The sequence below is a fragment of the Juglans regia genome, chromosome 3 (genome assembly GCF_001411555.2).
Source record: "Juglans regia cultivar Chandler chromosome 3, Walnut 2.0, whole genome shotgun sequence".
NCBI classification, from domain to species: domain Eukaryota; kingdom Viridiplantae; phylum Streptophyta; class Magnoliopsida; order Fagales; family Juglandaceae; genus Juglans; species Juglans regia.
In genome coordinates, this window is record NC_049903.1 from 13924454 (window position 1) to 13945926 (window position 21473).

A 21473-nucleotide genomic window follows, 5' to 3' on the forward strand; every position below is an offset into this window, starting at 1 on the left:
TTAATTATTTGTATTATATTCTTAACACTCTCCCTTATTGGATAGCCCAACACGTGAAATATTTAATTAAATAGTACTAGATTTGATACCATGTTAAATCACCATTTGTCTCAAAAATTTAAGCTGATATGAAGAGATAGATTTAAGGGTGGCTCTACAGCCACCACTGGGAGCTCCTACTAGTACATTTCATCTATGTTTTTTTTTTTCACATGCATTTTTTAACACGTTTAAATATATTTAAAAAAAAATTACATCATTAAAAAAACATTCCTTATATGAGACCCCATCCAAGTACAAAGACAACTGTCAGATAGACACAGATGGTTGGTTTTGGCCAAACCACAACCATGGAGATTAGGGATGAGATTCGGCCGGTTCGGACAGGAGAAATCGACCGGACTGGCCATTTTTTAACCGGACCGGACAAGATTAGACCGAATTGGTTTGGTCTTGTCCGAATTATATAGGTCAATTGAATTCGGTCTGGTCCCCAGTCCAAGGGTTTTTACCCGGATCGAACCGGATCGAACCGAATGAAAATTAAAAAAATATAAATATATTTTATTATTTATATATATTATTTATATAAATAATTATATATAATTAATTATTAATATGTCACAATATTACATAAGTATTATATTCTTTAATGTATAACTATAATATATAGTACTAGTATATATTAATATATTAACATATTATAAGAGTTATAGTATAAATTATATTATATGTATAAATTTATAATAGTATTAGTATAGTTAACTTAATATGTTAGTATTAAATCACTATAACTACATAGAGTATTATTTACTATAGTATTAGTAGTATATTACCAATTTATCACTAACATATAGTATATTAGTAATACTACTAGTATAGTTATTAGTTATAGTATTGGTACTAAGTCTATAACTATATATATATTTAGATCAATGTATTATTATATTCTTTAATGTATAACTATAATATATAATACTAGTATATATTAATAATTGTACAATTTATTATGTAATTTTCATTTAATAAGTCATTTAATTTTAATTTAGTATTTTAAATAAATTTTTTTATTAATCGATTAAAAAAAAAGGTTGGACCGAACGGACCGATCAGACTGGACCGTTCCTAATGGGATCAGACCGGATCGATCCTTAGGCTGTTTGGTCCGGTTCAGTCCACAAAACCTCCCGAGACCAGACCGAACTCACCCCTAATAGAGATCAAATAATAATTGCAATCTCAAAGGAAAGAATCACATACTTCTCTCTTACTTCAGGCCTGATGAAGGCATCGCTTCAATCAAAAGCAATCCTAGCCTTCTGATCTTCTTCTGAAAGTAACATACTTTGGTTGTTACAAAACAAGTCACTCCTTTTTTGCAGAAACAGAAAACAAACACACATGCAAACTGTAATTGATTAAGAGATATCAACTAATTAAATTAAAGGATCATTAATTAATTACCCTGCATGTTCAGATAATTGGTAGTAAATATATATATATATATATATATATATATATATATATATATATATATGCATGGATGGCTGGTGGGTTGGCCAGCCGTGATATCCCAGGTCCCAGCTTCAATATTATTGTTAGGCAAACCGTAAGTTTCGCATTTATATTATAGCAGATGAGGAAGATCACGACGTACGAATGAAGGAGTCCATTTTCAGTTTCATCTGTCTGAGGGTATGGACCAAAGACCCAGATCCTCCTAACACAGATGGTGCTCTTGATCCTCCTCCTGCTTTGACTACAAACCTTTCTCATCATCAACTTAACTTAATTTATTGGTTATTGACCCAAAAAAATTAATCTGGCTACATCACTCATTTAGGCCGCATGCATGCGTCTGCAGATATATATATCCCAAGCTATTTGGGATATATATAACTTGCACTGAATCTATTATATAGGTGTTGGTGAAATATTACATAATAATATAATAAAAATTATAAATAAATTAAAATTAAAATGAAGTCAGTTTGGATTGAAGCATGAAAATCTCGCTCTCTTTAAAGAGATTCAAGCACTCTGCGGTGTACAAAATCTCAATTTAACCGGTGCAGCAGAACTCATTTTGACTTGACTTCTCTAGAATATAACAGTCCAACTGATCGTCGTATGCATGCCTCAAGCCTACTCTACACAAGTGGTTGAGACCAAAGCTCCGCTAAAAAAAACGCCTCTCTTTTATCTGAAAATACTCTCAAAAAGCTAGCATATACACACAAGTTTGTTTTTCTTATCTATCTTCCTCTAAAGTTTATTTATTTATTTATTTATCTACTTCGTACACCAAGAATAAACAAACATATATATATATATTGCATATTAATGGGCAAAAACAATTAAAGAAACCACCTTAAATAACCCTCTTTAATAACCCTTCAAAGCCAACGCAAAATAAATAAACGGCAACTTTGTAATCAATGAAAACATAAATTGACAAAATTAAGTTGACGTCTTACAAAGGAAACGGGAAAATAGGCCATCAAGAGTAATAACGGCAGCCAATCAACGGTCATTTTAAGAAGCACTAAAAGCTAATTAAACGGCTTACGTACATGCATGCATCCAAATTCAAGAGAAAATAAAACCGAAGCAAGCAACGGTAATGATCTCTTAAATAAAACGTTATCAATAAAAAAGATTATTATTAAAAAATACCAACATAGTATGATTAGAATGGTCACATCAAACCTAAATACTAATTAATAAATTGGATTAATATTGGAGTTCATGTACGTGTGTGGTAGGATCAGTAGTACTCTTATCCGAATTATTCTTCCTTTTGCAACACCAATTAACCATGCATGGTTTTTCTTGTCATTCAATTTACTCATGCTATGTATAATTTGTCCATAACCATATATATATATATATATATATATATAGTCTTTAAGAGGGTGCAATGTCCCTCCTTAAGTAAGAGGTTCATGGGTATTGAGGAAAGAAAAGAATAAATTAACCTAATTTGGAACGCTCCCCTCCAAAAAAAAAAAAAAAATTATTGGGTATTCTGATAAATATCTCATTACTATTTATTATTTTATTATTACTTTTTACTTATTTTTTATTATTATTCACTAATATTTAATATTCTATCATTATTTTTTCTTTACTTTTTTATTAATATTCACAGAATATCTCAGAATAGTTCACTACTCAAACGCAACCAAGAGAACAAAGAACTTTTACTTTCAAGGACAATATCAACCTTTTCTGGGGAAACTTCGGATCTGTCTTTTCTTTTCTGTTACAAAGATACCCCCCCCATGTCTGAAAACAGAATGCGCACCAAACAAACGGTGAGGATACTTCAATGGCAATACCATAAATGCCGCAAAGTAATACGCTGCCAAATCTAATAAGCACCAAAGCAGGCATAAAAAAGAAGAGTACGTTTCATGCAATGGAAAAGTATAGATTATGTAGAAAGCAAGTTCGATTTAAATATATATAAGAAGAAACATAAAAAAGTAACATAAAAAGTTCAAGTTCTCGTATCCCATTCAAGTTCATCAATCTAATTTTCAATTCCCATGCATTTATATATATATATATATAGCCAAAGAATAGAAGTATTATGTATCAAGCTCTCTAGCTAGCTTGCTATTCATTTAATGGCTAGGCAGTACAGGCAAAATCCAAGTGCTTTTCCATTTTCTATTATTCTGGTTGTGGTTTTTCTCTCCTGCGGTTTGTTTGTGCATAATATTGGTGCTGAAACTCGAGAGTATGTATCGGCAGTGGGTGATCCGGGAATGAGAAGGGATGGCCTGCGGTTGGCGATAGAGTCATGGAATCAATGCAACGAGGTTGGTGAAGAAGTTCCTCACATGGGCAGCCCGAGAGCTGCCGATTGCTTTGACTTATACAAGGCTTCTCCACCGCCGGCAACAGGTTAGCATGCATGCATTCCATTCTTCTGTTTTTACTTTTCCTTATGGCATGAAACTCTATTAATCATCGACCATTATATCTTTCTACGGATTGAATTCGAAGCAAAAAGAAGAAAGGGGTTAGATTGTTAATTTCCTTTTAGTTAATCAGATCATCTTATGTTACGTGCAATAAAATTCGACCCGTTTGAATTGAGAAGTGATCTCAACTCATCTCATGTCATCATTATAACCAAATTTTCATACAAAATATAATAAACAATTCAACTTTTTTAAATTTAACAATAATAATAATAATATTATAACAATATTTTATTTAACTCATCTAAAACTATCTCATCTCTCAATCCAAGCATGACAAACTCTTGGTATAATAGGCTTTAAAGGTAGAAAAGAAACTCTGTTTTGGTTTTGGCCAGTGTATATCAGTCGATTTGTACTTGGACTTTTTGTGGGTTTTTTTTTTTTTTTTTTCTAAGCAGGTTTTATTTGTGCAAGAGAGTGACAGATTGTACTAGAAATCACAATTTTCTTTGAATTTCACAAGTGTGAGGACATGCAATTTTGTGTACCTATGTATGTAATTGAGGTTTGTAATGAAATTGTAATATTATTATCTGGGTAGAGAACAACTGCTCCTTGTGCAAGTCCATGCCTTATATGTTGGTCCACAGAGTCACGGACAATGACAACAAGCTAGGGGTAGGAGACCCATTCCTTGGGATCCAACCAAAGGCCCTTTCCGATGTAGACCTTTACGCTGCTGCGAAAGAACTCTATCTGGGATCGAAATGTCAGGTTGAAGACACCCCAAATCCATGGCAATTTTGGATGATCATGCTCAAGAGTGGGAACATGGACACTTTTGCTGGAAAATGCCCTAAAAATGGCCATAAAGTTGGATCTTTCGGCCCTGACAAAATGTTTCCTTGCTTTGGAAAAGGGTGCATGAACCAACCAATGATTCATCATGACTATACCACATTGCAAGGGCCTGATAGGACTACTCTTAGGGGGAGGTTTTATGGGTCATGGGACTTGAATGCTAATTTGAGCACTGATTTAGTGGGGAACATATCTTATTATTCAGTAACTTGGGAAAAGGAACTTGGTGAGGGAAGTTGGGTTTTTCATCATCTCTTGAGGACTTCAACAAAATATCCTTGGTTAATGCTTTACTTCAGATCCGATGCCACCTTTGGATTCTCTGGTGGATACCATTACGCAACCCGAGGAATGACCAAGATTGTAAGTATATTATTTACCTTTTACTATAATCTAGTTGGAGCTAGCATTTCCCTTGAATTATTCATTTGTAGGTAGATTTGTAAATGAATTCTATTTTTGTTCCATCAAACCCCATGCGTTGTATATAATATATGTGCTATGCAGATCCCAGAGTCACCAAATTTTAGAGTGAGATTCACCTTGAATGTGATCAAAGGTGGTGGTCCTAGCAGCCAGTTCTATCTAATGGACATTGGAAGTTGTTGGAAGAACAATGGCCAGCCTTGTGATGGCGATGTGACTTCAGATGTCACACGATACAGTGAAATGATCATAAATCCAAGCACAAGAGCATCGTGCCAGCCAGGAAACCTCAATGTCTGCCCACCTTACCACACTTTCTCCAATGGGACACGCATTCATCGTAATGAAACTGATCGCTTCCCTTATGCAGCTTATCACTTGTATTGCTCCCCAGGAAATGCAGAGCAGCTTGAGGCACCTTATAGTTTGTGTGATCCATATAGCAATCCTCAACCTCAAGAGATATTGCAGATTTTGCCACACCCAGTTTGGGGTGACTATGGGTACCCTACTAAGCAAGGAGATGGTTGGATTGGGAATCCAAGGACATGGGATCTTGATGTTGGAAGGTTGTCTCAATCACTCTACTTTTACCAGGTTTGATTTCCTCCATTTTTCATCTCTCAGTTATTTCAAAACTTTATTTTTCTTTGAAGATTGAATTCATTGGATTTTGGAAAAAGGAAATGTGTCAAAAAGTATGCTTTCTACTAAATTTGTTCCATTTGCTTATAGAACTGGAAGAATGGGAATGCTGGAATTCTCTTCTCTTCGTGGTAATTGATTTTAGATGCTGAAAATAGCTAGAAAATTTTCATTGCAGGATCCAGGTACTCCACCAGCAAGAAGGCAATGGATGTCTGTTGATTTGGGAACTGAAATATTTAAAGACCCTGACCAAGTTGCTGAATGGACTGTTACTGACTTTGATATCCTTATACCTAAGCAATGAAGGCATTGCATGCTAGCTTCAACTCAAACCAATGAAGCTTCCAAGGTGATAGAGTAGCTTTTACCCAAAGGGTGGAATTTTCATAGGACTTTCATTGTGTTCTTTGCATTGAATTTTTTTTCTTTTGGCTAGCTAGTTAGCAACAAGATCCAAAGCTTGGGATCCCAGATTTTTTTACCAGAGCTGGAAAGAGTGAGATATAGAGCTCTACTATTCAATTGAATATAGTCTTTCTTGGTTACAACAAAGAGCTAAATTACCAGTTTCTTCCATTAATCAAGATGAAATGGACATAAGCACATACTTTATCAATAATATATATAAATCCTTCTAATCCTCCCAACATATATAGCAAGGACCAGTACTATTATTATTACCATATATCACCCATCACAACCAATTAGAAATCGGCCTCTTGTCAGGCAAGTCTGTAATTCCCCCGCTTAAGCTGTTGCAGAGGCTTGCATTTTTTTTCTGTTTCTGTTTTCTTCAGAGAATAAATAATCAGATTAAAACAGAACATGCTCATAAAAATATGCCTTGATCAAGACTTCCTACAATTTTTTGGTTCAAATACTTAATTTACAATTTGGATAGAGACAATTCCGAGATGAAAAATTCTACTCACCATCCTCACACCACACATAAGTTTTTTATTTTTTTTATTTTTTCTCTTACCAAATGTATGATATATGAATAATAAGTAGAAGAACTCAATTAGTTTATGAGGAATAAAACTAAAAATAATAATAATAATAATTTTTAAAAAATAAAAATAAATATGGTGTATGGTGTATGAAGATGATGAGTAGCAAAACTCTTCAGAGATAGATAGCAATCTCTTTCCGAATTGTAGAATGAGTCAAAAAAATAATAGCAATGCCTGCCTTCCTTAGGCACTGACCGATCCAAATCATTCCTTAAAAGTTTAAAACTATTTGCATGACCGGATTTCTCAAGTCAGTAAACATATATAATTTATTTTGGAAGCATTAGCGGTTTAGGTAGTTTCGCTCATGATGTTACATACTATCTACCTTCTTGAATGTTAATATATTCATAAGGTTACTGAATTTTGAATTGGGTTAAAAGAGTACTATATAAAGTGTGATTCTTGGTAGGTTACACCCTATATAAAACGCCTCTAATTTGTCTTTATTCATTTCAAGCACTCATAACTAATACACAAACATAAGGAGATTGATGTTCACTTAAAAGTTCTATTTATTGAATAATGACTGATCAAGTACTTATGTTGACTTAGTGGACAAACCATTTGAAAGAGAGATCAATCCATGAGGCTCTTTGGTTGTATTCACAAGCAGAGAGACTCATGGTTGTGGTCGTGGGTCCAAAGTCAAAGACCCATAGCCACTTTAAAGAAGATGAAGACATAGAGAAGAAGATGAAGACAGAGAGAAGAAGGGAAAAGGGGAGAATGCAGCGTGTTCAGATGGGTGAAATAAATAACTACGATGTTTTTGACTTTTAAGTAAAAGAGTTCGGAGGCCGGGTGAGTAGGTAACCAACCCACCAACTTACTGTCTATCGTCCGCTGTCATAATTAACATATCTTTGACATCCATATAATTGCAAAGAACCTGTCATGACGCCTTTCGTTTCATATATACATTTGAAAGTGCAATATTGACTGAGAGCCTTGCTAGGTGAGCCAAACCGCGTACCAACGTTGACATGACTCTTTTATTAAAAAGAAAAATTTTGAGAGAAGGTGAAAATTATTTCCGTCTTCAATCAGTATCGGTGCACTCTTTGGTGTGCAAATTCGTTTGCAAAAAGACTTTCCCTATATATATAAACATCAAGTACATTGATGCGCCTGTCTATAACTATATATATATATAGCAAGAACCAACATCAAGGCTGGAAAATGCTGAAACTACACTACCCTATCTCAGTCTGTTCACGTATCAGTAAATTCCTTAAGATCAATCATTGTTAAAATAGATGTAAAACAATAAGAAATACAAGAATGATTCAACATTGTCAAGCCAAAGAAGAATAATGGTTGGATAGTTCTAACTCTATTGGATACGCAAGTCGAGTTATTTGCGAGGAGATGTCAAGGGATTTAAACAAAAGCGTGCCATTTTCGAACCTTCGTAACAAGTTGGGCATAATGAATGTTGCAGTATCGAGTGTATAATTTATTACAATGCAGTTTTGTACTTCTTTTCTAAGACGAGAAACTCCAGAGGCTGTGCAAATACATGTCTTTTACTAGGTTAAACCCTGGACCCGTGTAATGCCCTCACATCACAGGTTATTTACAATTTCCAGCAGTCAGGCAAGGTAGAAAAATTGCAACTGCAGATAGTTATACAGTTACAATTTCTTCTGCATTTCCTATGCCAATGCCTTGCACAGGCCAATTTGAGCGCAAGTGTCTAAAATGAATAACAATCAAAACCGCAACCAATCATGCAAGGCTTCAATTGACTGAACAGAGAAAAGGCCTAACAATATAAACGGTTTCTCATTAAGAAAAAAATTATATATTTAATGGAGCTGCACGATCTAATTTATTTCCTACAATTTCTCATTACCTATAAATCATACTTTTATTCAATGAAAACGGATTTGACAAAGAAACTGACCTAGTAAACAGTAGGAACCTCTCTACACATTAATAATGCAAATGAGGTGGCACGATCTATCCTTCCAAGCCATCCAAAATTCTGTTCTTTGTATCATCTCGGAGACTTAGTTGAGAGACACTTTCCACAGGAAACAAGCTTCAGCAATGAATGTGGCTTTCGTGTCCTGATTTTCAAACGTGAAAGCTGCAGATGCCAACGCACATAAGCACCATCCTCAAATTGATCACAATAAGTAATCGTTATCTAAGTATTTATCATACTGCAATTGAACACGAATAAAAAAGGAAAAAACTAATGATCTTAATGCATAATTTAACCAACTTACCAATTAATATATACACCTCGAGAAAACTCGTAAAGACAATAACGGGGAAGTCTTATCAAAACAACCCCGGTAATGACTGGCTCTAGGTCCAACCAATTATAGAAAAAGCTAATATTTCTCAAAGAAAAGACAAATCCTAATATGGCCTTGAAAAACATGAAGCATAACTCTGGAAAGAACATGAAACCTGAAAATTCTAACACACTTGAAATGAGGTAGCAACTAGCAACACCAAGCATAGGCATAGGCATATTATTCAGAGAAGAAGGTACTTGGTGTTGGTTGAAGTATATTAGAATAGGCCAATAATACTCCAATTGAGCCCCCATAAAACACATTTAATGAGTCTGGGTTTCTGAAATGAATAAGGGGGAAGGGTTACAAAATATTGGCTTTTAGACAATTCTCTTAGCCTGCCTGATTGTAATTAATAAGCACGGCTGAGCACGAACACCTTGGGGTTAAGCATATCCGTCATGCAATACACACCCAATTTCCTAAGGATTAATCTACCTCATGCCTTTTCAATTATCCCCTTATAGCTATTATGTTGCTCTCGGTCGAAATAATCAAAACCATATATACCCTATGCACAGTCAAGAAAGATGAGTATTAGGTACTAGATCACATGGTTAATTATGCAAGAGATGGCATGTTGAATTGGAATGAGAGGAAACTATCTAGACTCTTAAGAGATATCAATTTTCTTTTATTAAAAGAGTCTTCAGCTCAAAAAACTTATCATAAGATCTTCATGAATTCAATCAGGTAGTACCTTCCGACGAGTTACTCTTGTTGCTCTCCAGCAAAGTAAGCTTCTTGATCTAGGTTCCAGTCTCCTGTAAATATAAGAATTTTAGAACCAAATCAAACTTTGTTGTTTTTATACAAGAAGAATTTATTAATCCATAAATTAGGCATGGCCCACGTACAGGAAGTATACAAGAGATGAACCTAATTACAATCTAAACACTGTAAAAAACAGCATAAAAGTCATTAAAACTAATCACATTCAATACAATAGCTGAAGCCCAAATTAACAAGGTACCAAAGAAAAAGGTCCCTCCCAAATCAAACTTTGACAAGAAAATGTTCGTAAGCATGCAAAATAATCTCTATACCAACTTCAACACCAAATCGTTCCTGGAGAAAACATGTAGTGGTTCTAGGAAACCCATCCCAAAATTTGGTTCACAGATTAAGTATACTGATACTAAATTAAACATGAAAAAGAGAAGAAAGGTTCTGTTGTCTCTCCATAGGTAGGACGCTTTACTGGAAATTAAGCAGTCACGTTGTTAAAGAAGAATTTAAAATTGTTCAAACTCATTTGTCTAAATTTTTGTTCATGACGAGGAAAATATCCACATTTGCACTCCTTCATTCTGTTCCAGAAATGAGCAATCTCAAGAAAAAACAGTTATCCGTTAGCTCGAAAATATTTTTTTTCTAGCAAACTAAATATTTTGATCATAAGCCAATTACAATAGCTTTGAAGTTAAGTAGGCATCTCTTTTGTTCAAACATTTTCTATCTATCTACTCAACTCACAAGTCAAATTTACATCTCTTGCTTCTTTTCACTCTATTTATATAACTTTCTAAGAATTTCTAAACTTCTGGCCCTTTTTTCCAAAACTATTAGTTTTAGCAATCAATCATGTCTGTTCTTTCTTTTTTCACCGAATACAATAATTTGCCAAGATTAGGTGAATAAGATCAAGCTATAGGATGCTGAAACTACTGAATTGAGAAGATGAGATAGACCTTTGACGAGAAATTTCACATAACCAGAGTCCATTTTACACCAAGATCTAACAGTTTCATGTCCCTGCAATTAATGTTCTTTTCTATTGGTAAGTTACACTCACACCCTCAGCTTTTTCTATAAGTACATAAGATTTTATTAATAACTACATACGGAGAAACCCAAGCACGCAGGAAGTATACAAGTGTATTCCCTCAGAGTTTTGAACCAGTGGTCTCACAGTCCATTGGGTGGTGGGGAGAGGGGATGTGGGAGGGATGAGCTACCAGATAATGTTCCAGTCATGTAAAGGTATCAAAGTTTTGTAGTTTAATTCTAGCAGTTAGATAAGATGTTTGGTTGCTCTTAAAGGCAAAATGAAATTAAAAAATCATTTAATCTTGAGAAAGGGTAGTTTTTTTATATGCTAATCTTGAGAAAGAATACTTGGAATTGCAGTACGTACAAATTCTCTTGTTCAAGCTTTTCAGCAATGGAAACTGCTCTGCGTTTTGACCATCCATTTCGCTGGGTACATCCTTCTGCCTGCTGAAGTACGTGGGCCAGAGACACCTTGCTTCTAACAAGGCTCTGGCTCTGAATTTGTTCCCCAATCTTTCTCCTTTGAGGGAGTGAATCCATGGTTGATTTCATAGAAGAAGCAGGCCTTTCTCCCACCCATGAACCTCCCAAACCTCTTTTACCAGATACTGCATGATTATCTGTGTGTTCATTATCCCTGGGTTCTCTAGGAGAAGCTGCTACTTCGACAATTTCACTCCTCCCCATTTGAGGATTGTCAGACTGTAAGAGCTGAGCTTGAATGCTGACCCCATTTATATCTCTAATTTGAGATGAACCACCTTTGGAAGCTGGCAACATAAGAGGCACATGCACACCTGATCCTGAATCTTTGTTTAATTCACATCTTATTTCAATTGTCACTCGGGACCCAAGAACATTCTCAAATGCTTCTAAGATGTGCCGCCTATATTTCTCAGCCCTAGATTTTGCCTGGTGTGAACTGAACATCATCTGCACAGTTGGGGCTGCAAGAAAAGGTGATTTAATTAGAGAAACAGTTAGACAATGCACAAGAAGCAAATGTAGAAAAGCTAAGTCTTAAATTTCTTGATAGGTAGACGAGATGCATCTAATGGAATATATATCGCAAAAATCTACCAAGCCAATTTGAAGAAGAGAAGTCCCACATATTAACAATGGAGGTTAACAACTCTTTAATGGCATGCGACTAAGTTTAAATATGTACATGGAAAATCAGATATAAAAGCACTTTAGCAGAATGAACATGGTCTGACACCCACTGGATCAAAAAGTTATAAACAAACTTATAGCCAATGCCTTATAAACGCTATGTAAAAGTATTGAAATTTGAGTACATTCATATATACAGAAGAAATATTTTTACAATAATTTTCCAACCAAAAGTTCCAAAAAGCATTTTACAAGTCAAAAGTCATATAAACAAACTTAAAAAACATTAATAGCATGTAAAAAAGAAAACCAAAAAACCTGAACTTCAAGCAAGTTCAAAATCTAGACTCTATGGTCATGCAGATTTAAGAGTTAAGAAGATTGAACGAGAGTTTTGGCAACAAAAGAAACCATGTGGAGTACCTACACGAGTGAATGGACAATGTTAAGTCCCACATTGGAAAGATATCACACATATAAGTGGTAATATAATATAATTGGGCTCAAATCGTAGGCTTAAACTTTTGGCTTAAGTGATATTGTGATACATTATCTTTTTCTTTTTATGAAGAGGAACCTCGGAGACTGTACAAATGCAACATGTCTTTTTACCTGATTAAACCTCGTACCCGCGTAATGCACCCCCATCACACGGATAAGGTAAATCATGAGTGTTTTTTTTTTTTGTTTACTTGTAAATCATTGGCTTTTCACTAATGGGACGTGACCCTTAGAAATTGTTTGTACCCAAGGGTTTGAACCTTAAGACCTAGGGGGAGCATACCCCAAAGACCAATGCCCTTACCACTTAAGCCAGCCCTTAGGTGGGTTCTGAAGTATTAACTTATGGTCATGATCGATGACTTCCCAAGGTTTTTATCCTCATAATAAACCAGTTTTCTTGAATACCATTAGGGAGGGCATTTCAATTAATACGAGAGTTGCTGGAAAATTTACTATTAATTCCATTTTTGAGTTTCCAATTTGGTGCAGGTTCTGTGTTTTCACAAGCCAAATGATCCATAAGAGTTTTCAAGCTCCCAAGCACTGAGTTTTCATATACAGCATTAAAAGGAAAATATGGAAAATTTTGAAAACACATTCTGATGCTGTGGTAGCGGTGCACTACTCATGGCACTTGTAAATGTATTGAATGCATAATCGGGTGTACCTGCACCAAAACTGACTGAGATCAGCTTCCCTTCTTGATACAAAAACTCCTTTACGCCATTGATTTGGATTTTTTCAAGCACCTCCAACCAGATGTCTTCAATTCCTCTATGGCTTTTACAAGAAATCTGCCCGCCAGTTATCCCAGTCATGTCAGCGGCACGTGCAGATGTCTGTTGATGAGCTATACCAGTCCCGACATATCTTTTTCTCTCTAAACTAATACCCTGAAGCGTACCATTTTGATAGATATCAGCAGAACTTCCAGCATGGAGATTTTCTACCCTCACATTTGTTGACAAGCCTCTCTCCTTATTGGACACCTCGGAAAACTCACCCATTCCCGTGGCTGAATCTCTTCCACCCACATTATCCAGGGCCATGGGACTGTGATTAAAACTAGTGTCTGAAGAAGTAGGCAGCATGTACTGCTGATCAGGAGCAAGTTGAAGCAATGCAGCTGTTAGCCATGTTAATTTGTCATTTGACATCCTTAGCTGTTTTTCAGCCTCAGATAGAGTTTTCAAAGCTTGACGCAGTTTTTCCATATCCTCTTTGGATACTGCAACCAATATGAACACAGATTGAACGAGAATCAGAAAGGCCACAAGAAAATTTGGCATTCACAAATTTAAAGAGAGAGGTTAAAAGAGCATTGCTTAACACAAGAAAGGGTTCTCCATGATTTCGTAAAAGAATGAGGTGAAGAAAAGAACAATGATTTTATAAATGAATCACATGATACAAATATACACAATACACATGTAAGTCACACATGCTCAGATATAAAGACCTGCAGAGGGCTTATATAATCAGCATCACAGCAACTAGTAAATAAGTAGATGAATTAGCAGAATTTTAATAATTGGGAAAATTTTTGCTCACAGGGTTGTCGCCGAAAGAACTTCCTTCTAAACCTTTCTTTCTTGAAGTCGTAACTACCAGCAAGTATATCAGTAATGACTGTAGCAAGCTGTGACATCAAAGCTAATGGCTCCACACCAGTTTCCATTATTACTCTCAAATTCTTCACTGTATTAACTGTGTCGGCAGATAGTGCTAAATCAAGAAGATCAACCAATTTCTCATCTGAGATAAGCCCAACCTAGAAAAATACTTAACTTTTAGTTGTTACGCAATAGAAAAGAATTTCCTGTATACCATGGATACAATAATTATAAATGACATCTAACACCAATAAGGTGCTCGAAAGAAAGCACATAGAAAGAAAGTAAAACCAGATAGGGAATAAATAAGACACCCAGATATATATTACAGAAGTTGCTATTCGTATGACTTACACAGTGCTCGGACATAATCATCCTAGTTAGGGTGAACATATCAGCACAAGTAACAAGAATATGAGCACCTGAACTAGCTCTACTAACAACATTCTTAGGAATGCAGACAAAAAGGAGAATAGCCATACAACCTGAAATGCTTCAAAAATCTGGAAATAAAAAGAGGATAAGGGACGTTAGGGGCCAAGACAATGAAGCCACCCTTATGGATAATAAGACAATAGTGTGCAACCAAAGGAAAGGTGCTTATCCATGCTAAATTAATTGGAATATTTTTTTTCCAAGGTGAATACCGACCAGAGCTTCTAGAGATATAAGGGGAAAAAATTATATAGGATACCAATAAGCATGCTGTACACCAGATACACCTTTTTTTAGGTATATCAGATATAGTAAACAACTTAGAGCGAAACCTTTTTTCTTTTGTCATGATTAGTACAGCTAAAAGTAAAAACGAAATCTATAAACCACCATACATACCCATAGGGTAACAAGTTAAGATTTTGTGAAGGGGATTAGGTTTAAAATTTGTTCATTTAATTACTCTTCTCCCGTTTAAATTAGAAATGCATTAAGCATACGCATACAAGGTTCTAAAAAAAGCAATTGATATATAATAAGTAAAAATATAATATTACAGAAGAAAAACTAAATGACTTTGTTAATATAAGTATACATATACGTTCATTTCTTATAATAATTTTGTTAATATAGACATAAAGCCTAAACAATTTAATCTTAACTCTATTAAAACTCATCATAGTTGTACTTAATTTTCCTACCAGTTTTGTGGTAAGAAACACCTATGACGGCACAATGATTTCATTCACATCATTATACCACATCGATGATGCCCCACAAAATACATAAGAATCTATGATCCATCATGAAAATGTACATCATTATACCCACAAAAAACTAAGCATTGTGTCCTTGAAACAATGTTTTCTTATTTCTAAATCCTCGTGGTCCTCGTATCAGTTTCAGAGTACCCTAGCTTCATCCTAGCGGGTAAATTGAAGGCGCTAAAAAAATATCTGAAGCTTTGGAATATACAGACTTTTGGAGATATAGGGGAACACAAGAAAAGCAAGGTGATGGAAATCCAGGAGCTTGAGAGATTACAAGAGGTGCGGTCTCTTACACAGGATGAGCTAGCACAAATGACAAGGTTGACTGCGGAACTTGAAAGGATTATCTTACTAGAAGAGACATCATGGCGTCAAAAATCAAGAGCTTTGTGGTTGAGGGAAGGAGATCGATGTACCAAATATTTCCATAAAATTGCAAATTCCCATCGGAGAAACAACAACATTGAGTTACTGAAAATTGATGGTGTTGATTGCAAGGAAGAGAAGGTTATTGAAGAACATGTAGTAGGCTAATTTGAGCAGCTCCTAACTGAGCAGGAGGGATGGCGACCTACACTTGATGGCCTTGCTTTTGACGTCATTGAGGTGAATGATGTATCTCAGATGGAGAGGGCCTTTGAGGAGGCAGAGGTTTATGATGTAGTGAGGAAAATGGTCAAAGAAAAGGCACCGGGGCCTGATGGTTTCTCTATGGGTTTCTTTCAAACTTCTTGGAAAGTGATAAAAGAAGATCTCATGCGGGTGTTCCAGGCAAGGTTTTGAATTTCGCTCCGTACCGGCCGGTACGGCCAAAATTTTTCGTACCGGCCGTCCGGCCGGTACAGGGACTATATACATTTCGTACCGGACGTACCGGCCTAAATTTCGGCCGGTACCGGCCGATATTTCGGCCAGTGTTTTTTTTTTTTTTTCATTTTTTCAAACTATAAGTTTATTTTTTAACCCTCAATTCAAACTAGACTATTTATAATTTTTATATATATGTATTTATATATAATTTATTTATATATAGACTATTATTTTGAAATATAATTTTGAAATATAATTTATTTATATATCGACCATTCCGAAATGTTATCCCGAAATGCTATCCCGAAACGGTACCGGTACCGAAATATTTCGTTCCAGTGCCTTGACCGGTACAGCATCCGGTACGGTATTCAAAACATTGGTTCCAGGAGCTTTTCTTGGTGGGAAAATTCGAGAAAAGCCTTAACACCACCTTTCTTGCATTGATACCAAAAAAGGCGGGGGCCATGAAGGTGGAGGAGTTTCGGCCCATAAGCTTAGTGAATGGTGTTTATAAAATAATTTCCAAAGTGCTGGCGAACCGTCTAAGTGAGGTGCTAGGGAAGATCATTACAAAACCTCAAAATGCTTTTGTAAAAGGGAGACAGATTCTTGATGCAGTTCTTATTGCCAATGAATGTCTGGATAGTAGGTTAAAGGTTGGCAAAACAGGGATCATCTGCAAGCTAGATATGGAGAAGGCGTATGATCACGTTAACTGGGAGTTCCTTCTCTACCTTCTTGGGAGGTGTGGCTTTGGGGAGAGGTGGCAGACTTGGATCCGTTGGTGCATATCAACGACAAAAGCTGTATGCTAAATTATATTAGGTTCCTAAATTATAGATGTATGCTAAACACTGATGACTATTATATGTCAAAATTTAGCCTTGAAATCTCTACATATAAATTCAAGCACAAAGATAGAATTCCCATTTCCTTTGGTCCCTAATAGAAAAGAATCGGCCAACAAACAAAGAATAAAGTACCATGTCCAAAAGCTTGTGTAAACATGTTGAAAGAATCATCATAATTCATCAAATGATGAATCGTACATGTTAGCTTAATGAAACCTGACTGTTAAACTTTAATAATTAAAGTTCCTAAGGGAAAATTAGTACAGGAAAGAGTACTTCCTAAATGCATACCTCCCAAGTTTATTAAGATCATCTGGCTCAAGATAAAAGAAATCATGTTCCGACATTGTGATTAAGGAAGTGAGCATGACAAGCCACCAACTATAGGAACAGAGAAATGAAGATCCTGTCTTATAGGATATCTAATTGCTCATTTGATGTCAATAACATCTGACGTTGGTAACAAAAAATCATAGGTTGGAATTTTTCAAGATGATAAATAGTGACAAACAAACAGTAAATCATTCTGATTCTGATGGAGAAAGCGGAAGTGAAAAAGAACTTACCAGTTCCTGAACCAGAGGAACAGATATTCTCTGCCCAAGCAAACTCAATTGCTCAAGTGTCATCTCAGCATCCCTCAATGATCCATCAGATCTTGATGCAATGAGTTTTAGTGCATCCTTATCAATTTCCAAATCTTCTTTGGTTGCAATCCACTGCAAAGTATAGATAATATCTGCATCCTTCAACTTTGGGAAAAAGAATTTCTGGCATCTGGATATGATTATATGAGGCAAAACATCAAGACTTGAACTGACGAGGACAAAAACCACACGTCTGGGAGCTCGATCAATGACCTTTGAAATGGCACTCCAGCAATCAGGGGACAAAGTATCACAGTCATCAAAGATAAAAACTCTAAACTGTGATCGCAGCTGGGAAACAATCATATTGTCCAGTAAATCCATAATCCTCTCAAAGTCAAAATTACTGACTGGACCAACTTCCCTTATGTTTCTACTCCTACCCATGTCATGTGCAATGCATGAATTGCAAAGTCCACAAGGTTTAGGATGTTCTGAAGACTGACAATTCAAAGCTCTAGCAAATATATGGGCACAGGAGGTTTTACCAGTGCCATGAGGTCCATAAAACACATATAGCAACCCAACCTTCCTTTTCGTTACAGCATTTGAAAGAGCTTGTGCAACCAAATTCTGTCCCACCAGATCCCTGAAGGTTCTCGGCATGTACTTTTGTGTCAGGCTCTTGTGTTGACTGTTGCGATAGCCTCTCAATTTTCGTTGATCACGAGAACGAGCTTCAGAGACAAGGTCAGAATCAGCATCATGCTTGTATAAATTATCAGAAAAAATTCCAAGCTCTCCAGAATAGTCACGGATCCAACCAGCACGTTCAGTGCTTTCCTGGGATCCAGATGCCTCAACTAGCAGAGGCACTGCATCTGCATCGGATCTTGCGGATGAGGTTGAGTAGTCCGATGGCATTGGCATGTCAGACATTTCTCTCCCATGGGCAGTTGAACCTCCTTTCTTTAACCTTGAGTCTGACAAACCACAAGAAAAACTTCTTCCAGCCATGTCAAGAATATCTTTACCTCTGTGATGAATTATTGACCAATTCCAAGGAATCCCACACCCATTTCTTGGAGCCCTAGTGACATTTGTATCAACAAATTCTTCTTCCCTTTCTTCCATGTAAGACTTGGGATTGCTTGATCCCTGAGCTAACGTATTAGATGCCACAGACAATTCATTCTGAGCTCCAATATCTCTTGAAGATGTAGTAGCTCGAGTTCTTCTAGTGCCGTGAAACTTGCGCCTTTTAACTCTACTTAACCCACTGCAGTACCCAGGAATGCTGGCTTGTGGCTCCCCAACAGTTTTTTCTGGTCGTGAATGTTCTCCACGAAGACGGATGTTAGAAGATGCTACATCATCACTATCCATTTGAACGTCATTCAACTGCTCAGAAAGGGTCTTTAATGGAACATTTCCAATATGCTTTCCCCTTTGTTTACTCCTTCTACCTTTAGATTCAGAGTTCCCCGACACAACATCATGAGTCAAATCATTACCACCTTGATCAAGTGGAGGCTTCTCATTGCCACCCAAAATGTCACTCCTATAACTCTTCCGGGCAGATTCCTCTCTCCCAACTCTTCTACTGTTCCCAACTCCACTCTTGCTACTTTGTTCACTGACTGCTGCTATGCCATCATTAACCCCACCAACCTCACCAAGAGCAACTTTTGATGTGGCTAAATTTGCTGAGGGTTGTGTGCTTCCCAACACTCTCCTAGCTTTCCTCCTAGGCTCAATGCCTATTGAACTTCTCCCCTCCCGAAGCATGTCATTTTCAACCTTATTTTGGAGTAGATCAACAATGGAAGGTGAATGCCATGAGGGAGGACTTGCAGAAGGGTCCCTGAGAGATCTTGACCTCTGAAGGACGACAAGGTCCCTCATAATGGACCTATCAGCTAATATGGGGCTATGCTTATGCATATGGTTCTTTAGGTGAATACAATTCGTCAAATGGATGTGGTTGCGTAGATGATCACTAATATCACCATTCGCATCCTTAAGAATCCTATCCCGGACAGCTCTGGTCATGTTCAGAACAGTAATGCATCCAATAGAAGAATCACTTTAGAAGTAAGGAAACGAGTTAAAGTATATGGCATTTCTTGTTAAAGAAACGTTTCCAATCTTCGCAATTATGGCATTACAAAAGCAACAAAATCCTTAACACCCACCAACGATATACTGATGGCACAGCAAAGCACGCGACAATGCCCGAATTCAAGCAATTAGAGGTCGCCCAGCACCTATTGTCAAGTCCAGTAACCCCATCTCCAGAAATAATCCAAACTTTCCTCCGAGTACAACAAAGAGTTCAAAGCGAATCATTTCTCACTCAAAGGCATGAAATTAAACCCACAACAAAACCAGAGAGAAAGCAACGAAATCCCTTCAACCAATGAATTCAAGCTCAAAAAGTTCAAGCTTTAAAGCACCAACCCAAATGCCGGACCACAAGAAGCAGCACTAGCCAAAACAAAACACCACGCGGCAGCTGAGCTCCAATGCATGAAATCACATAGGACAAACCTAACTTTGAGCTTTCAACATGCAAAACTCAGAACAGAAGAAACTAAAAAACCCACGTTTCCAAATCTCAGCAGCAATCATTCTTTTGCTCTGAAACCCTTAAGAGATTACGGATTTTGACATAACGGGGGAGAATTAGAAATGGCCGTGAGATAGAAAATGAACTTGATGTAACATCACATAAAGGGAACAAAAGAGAAAGAGGAGAAGGAGCAAAAAGCAAGAAGGCAAACACTTCAATCACCTGAATCAGAAAGGCAAAGCAAAGTCCCGGATCTTTCACCAAGCTTCACATGCACTTCACGAGGCCTTATTTGAAAGAAAACAATAGTCCCAGAGAGAGAGAGAGAGTGGAGTAAAAATAGTAACTTGAGAGTTTAGAGAGAGAGAGAGAGGGAGTGGAGGGAAGGTGGGGAGGAGGAATATCGGGTGAGATCCGTTGCAGACAGACACACAGAGGTCTCTGTGAAGAAGGGACACTGCAAGAAAAGCGGTTTGTCCGTTTGCTGAAGCATGCAAATAAAAATACTTTTTCTTTGAATTTAATGTAATTTTTTTCCGTTCATTCTTTTCAATTTTTGGGAACAAAATCGTCCTATTTTGTACAAAAGGAAAATAGAAAATCATGAAGGTTTTGAATATGGGGGAACCACCACGTCCCTTCCGTTGAATTTTCCCGTTTCTTGTTCGCATAGGGTAGGACTTTTTTGGAAGCCTATGCAAAAAGAAGGAATTTCTTTACTATTTTTTAAAAACAGAAGAAAAATAATGAGTTGGATTAACAAGGGATTGAGATTGTTAAGGGATTGACTAATTACTTTGTTTAATTAAACCAAAAAAAATTATTAATCCATTTGCTATTAGGCATTGACTATGAGTGAGATAATCTCCTGTTTGTTTTCGCAAATAAAATGAGATGAGTTAAGATAAAAGTTAAAAATTAAATAAAATATTATTATTATTATTTTAAATTTTTAAAAAAATTAAATTGTTTATTTTACTTTATGTAAGAATTTAAGAAAATTATAATGATTAGATAAGATGAGATACGTTATAAAAACAAACGTGACTTGATCTCAAATTATCTATGAATAATAATAATACAAAATTAATAAATAATAATGAAACTACTTTAATTACCAAATCACAAGACATTAGCACCTTTTTTAGATGTCATGTTGAGAAAAAAAAAATACACTCTTTTATTTAGTTATTTATTTAGTTCACTATCTATCCCCTGAGATTTGGGAAGTCTTTTCAAGTAGTTTT

The 21473-nt window shown here is 36.1% G+C and overlaps 2 protein-coding genes across 5 annotated transcripts; one reads left to right on the forward strand and one right to left on the reverse strand.

Annotated features, from left to right (window-relative positions):
• The first annotated feature begins 3586 nt into the window (after nt 1–3586).
• LOC109012682 lies at nt 3587–6517 on the forward strand. Its single transcript, XM_018994443.2, has 4 exons — nt 3587–3912; nt 4537–5159; nt 5304–5819; nt 6046–6517. The coding sequence occupies exons 1-4, from the start codon at nt 3633–3635 to the stop codon at nt 6172–6174; spliced, it is 1548 nt and encodes a 515-aa protein (XP_018849988.1). The 5' UTR covers nt 3587–3632; the 3' UTR covers nt 6175–6517.
• A 1717-nt stretch (nt 6518–8234) lies between these two features.
• On the reverse strand, nt 8235–20691 carry LOC109012681 (protein STICHEL-like 3). 4 transcript variants are annotated; one of them, XR_001999491.2, is made up of 8 exons: nt 20449–20691; nt 17634–20169; nt 14137–14356; nt 13253–13813; nt 11333–11915; nt 9896–9959; nt 8793–8978; nt 8235–8651 (listed from the first exon to the last, which is right to left on the reverse strand). XR_001999491.2 is itself a non-coding variant. In XM_018994442.2 (6 exons), the coding sequence occupies exons 1-6, from the start codon at nt 19704–19706 to the stop codon at nt 8886–8888; spliced, it is 3594 nt and encodes a 1197-aa protein (XP_018849987.2). In that variant the 5' UTR covers nt 19707–20691; the 3' UTR covers nt 8659–8885. The 4 variants fall into 4 exon arrangements, 1 of the variants encoding a protein (XP_018849987.2); XR_001999489.2 differs by having other exon boundaries at nt 17634–20302; XR_001999490.2 differs by having other exon boundaries at nt 8235–8634; nt 17634–20691.
• Nucleotides 20692–21473: the final 782 nt, after the last annotated feature.